This window comes from Formica exsecta, unplaced genomic scaffold (assembly GCF_003651465.1).
Source record: "Formica exsecta isolate Colony F162 unplaced genomic scaffold, ASM365146v1 scaffold72, whole genome shotgun sequence".
Classification (NCBI taxonomy): Eukaryota; Metazoa; Arthropoda; class Insecta; order Hymenoptera; family Formicidae; genus Formica; species Formica exsecta.
In genome coordinates this window covers 3591109-3593484 of record NW_021853485.1, presented here as the reverse complement: position 1 = coordinate 3593484, position 2376 = coordinate 3591109, and the positions used below count along the sequence as shown (strand labels likewise).

The following is a 2376-nucleotide window of genomic DNA, read 5'->3' as shown; positions in this document are numbered from 1 at the left end:
GATATCACAGTATTTGCTAATCATTTATGTACCTCAGTTAATTTTGCGCACCCAGAAAATTTTTGCTGTAGTTGCAATACCACTTTTTTGAGTGCATATTTTATACTCGAAAAGAGACAATTATTTTTCGAGCTTTTTCTATTCTAGTCTTATAATTATGCTATAAATTGGATCTAATGGCAGTTTCTTGGTGAAAAAAGAATCATTGTACTCAAATTTAGCAGACATATAGACAATAAAATATTCCGCGTGTAATCGCAAAACATTTATTAATAGTAATAAAGTATGTAAACTTTAGAGGCATTGACATCTTCCAAGTAAATTATAAGAATGTTATATACAAAGAGAAAAATCTATTTTTTAATTACGATATATAATCAAAATAGAAATTGACGAATCTTCGTAGAAATCTATAAAAATCGTAAAAAACACTCGTCAGTACAGCAGTAATCTCCTCGTTCTCGCGCATGCATCTGTCGCGGCGCGATTTGCATCTTTACACGAATAGATTTACACGAAGGATTTACACATTCTTCGTGCATAATTTGCATACAGAAAGTCGAGTCGAGGGAATATATCATCGCTGCAACGACTATGATGGCCTCCGAGCCATCTGGTCGGAATATTCCACGCGGTAGTATCGCACAGTGACGAATATTTCCACGGTCGTTGATTAGCGGTCTCAGTAATTCGAGATGGTGTTGGTGAAGGTGGCCCATGTTTCCTCGATAGGTGCCAACACGGTGATCACTATGAGGGTCGTGGCGAACGCGACGATAACCACAAAGTACACACCGAAAATGAACTTGCGCATGCCAGAGTACTGTCGGGAAAATATTCAATGAGATTTTGTTTGCGTACTGATATTTGTTTGTACACTAAATTATTTTTCAATGCGATATCGGTCCGCGGCATCGATATAATATCAGGAATTATTGATTTATTTGTACAATTTATTGCATATGTGTGCACGTGAGAAAAGACGTGACATTTATCTATTATAAATTTCTTAAAAATTTTTTGATCAAAGAAATTTTATAGAGCGCGGGGTTTTAAATCACATAAATCAAATTCTTGAAGAAAAAGAAAGAGAGATAGAGAGAGAAAGAGAGATTATTTGAATTATTCCATTTATAAAAAATTTAATTTATCTTATATTTAAGTGCATAGAATCCAATTATTTTTGAGCGCGTGGATTTTGTCTTTTCATTACGTTGTAAAGAAATGTAATTAGATTTCTCAATTGTCATTGATAGATTTCTCAATATTCACAAGAATGAAAAAAATATTATTGTTAAGCGTATTATCTCCTTTTTTTATCTCTATTTTACTGACAATCTTATTAATATTTCAAAGTGGATCGACGCGCGTTGAAAGATTATTCGATTACGTCACTCTTATTTCAGAAAATCTTACAGGAGCGTCTCGCCTCGCATCTGGATGCACCATTGATCCGCGAGAATGCATGTCTTTCATCGGAAATGAATTCACTCTCTGACTGGCTTGTTTGTCAGAGACGCAACCAAGGAACTGCAACATAAATCGGCAAGAATGTAGCAAATATAACTGCAATCTCTCGGAAAGGCGGATTAACATAATTTAGTATTGAAGCACAAATTCCGTTAAATATTGAATTATTTTTCTCGAGATATTGTGCAACATTAAAAATTTTAATGTTCTACAAAGAGAAAGCACATAATTTATAAAATGTGATCGATTTTTAATCGACTTAGATCGGATGTCAAAATTGCGTGATTATTGTACAATAAATCGTTCGGTTAGATTTTTTTGCGATTTTTTAGAACTTTGCGCGAAAATTTGACAAGGACTCTTACTGTTAAAATGAGGTGAGTCAGAACGTAGAATACCACATATGCGGTAAGGATCCAGTCGACCCACTCCGGAAGTTTGGCCTTGTTTAGTCGTACCGCAAAGAAAAGCGCGATTACTATGGAAGAAATTTTCATATATTATATAATTTTATACAATTCCATATCTAAAAAAAAAACGAATTCTTCAATGTTTATTCATCCTATCTGATATAATTCATGATGCATTTTATATTGAATTGAAGATATCAAGAAAGAGTAATAGAATTAACGAATTTACATATTTCATGCTAAACGTTTGAAAAGATTCAAGACTAGATTATTCTATATTACAGAGCGTCAAATAAAAGCGAGATTAAAATGTTTAATAAAAATAATATTAAATTAAATGAGAGAGGGATTATTAAAGGTCTCAATTTATTTAGCATTATAATCAATTTTTTTAACGCAATAAAACATTAAACGTAAAAGAGATATGTTCTTCAAATGACAATAAATAAAGAACAAAGAAATGTAATATATCGAATGCGGCAAAAAAAAAATACGG

The 2376-nt window shown here is 32.4% G+C and overlaps 2 protein-coding genes across 2 annotated transcripts in view; both read right to left on the bottom strand.

Annotated features, from left to right (window-relative positions):
• LOC115243627 (pikachurin-like) overlaps positions 1-2376 on the bottom strand; it is a 134136-nt gene that overhangs the window by 114669 nt on the left and 17091 nt on the right. The window lies entirely within an intron of this gene.
• On the bottom strand, positions 11-2120 carry LOC115243567 (putative ferric-chelate reductase 1 homolog). Its single transcript, XM_029820688.1, has 3 exons — positions 1836-2120; positions 1417-1530; positions 11-823 (listed from the first exon to the last, which is right to left on the bottom strand). The coding sequence occupies exons 1-3, from the start codon at positions 1965-1967 to the stop codon at positions 683-685; spliced, it is 387 nt and encodes a 128-aa protein (XP_029676548.1). The 5' UTR covers positions 1968-2120; the 3' UTR covers positions 11-682.

Coding starts and splice junctions, on each gene's coding strand:
- LOC115243567 (XM_029820688.1), bottom strand. CDS start 1,967: ATGAAAATTTCTTCCATAGTAATCGCGCTTTTCTTTGCGGTACGACTA. Junction 1,531..1,835: donor TGACTCACCTCATTTTAACA/GTAAGAGTCCTT, acceptor TTTATGTTGCAG/TTCCTTGGTTGCGTCTCTGA. Junction 824..1,416: donor ATGCGAGGCGAGACGCTCCT/GTAAGATTTTCT, acceptor TTTTCCCGACAG/TACTCTGGCATGCGCAAGTT.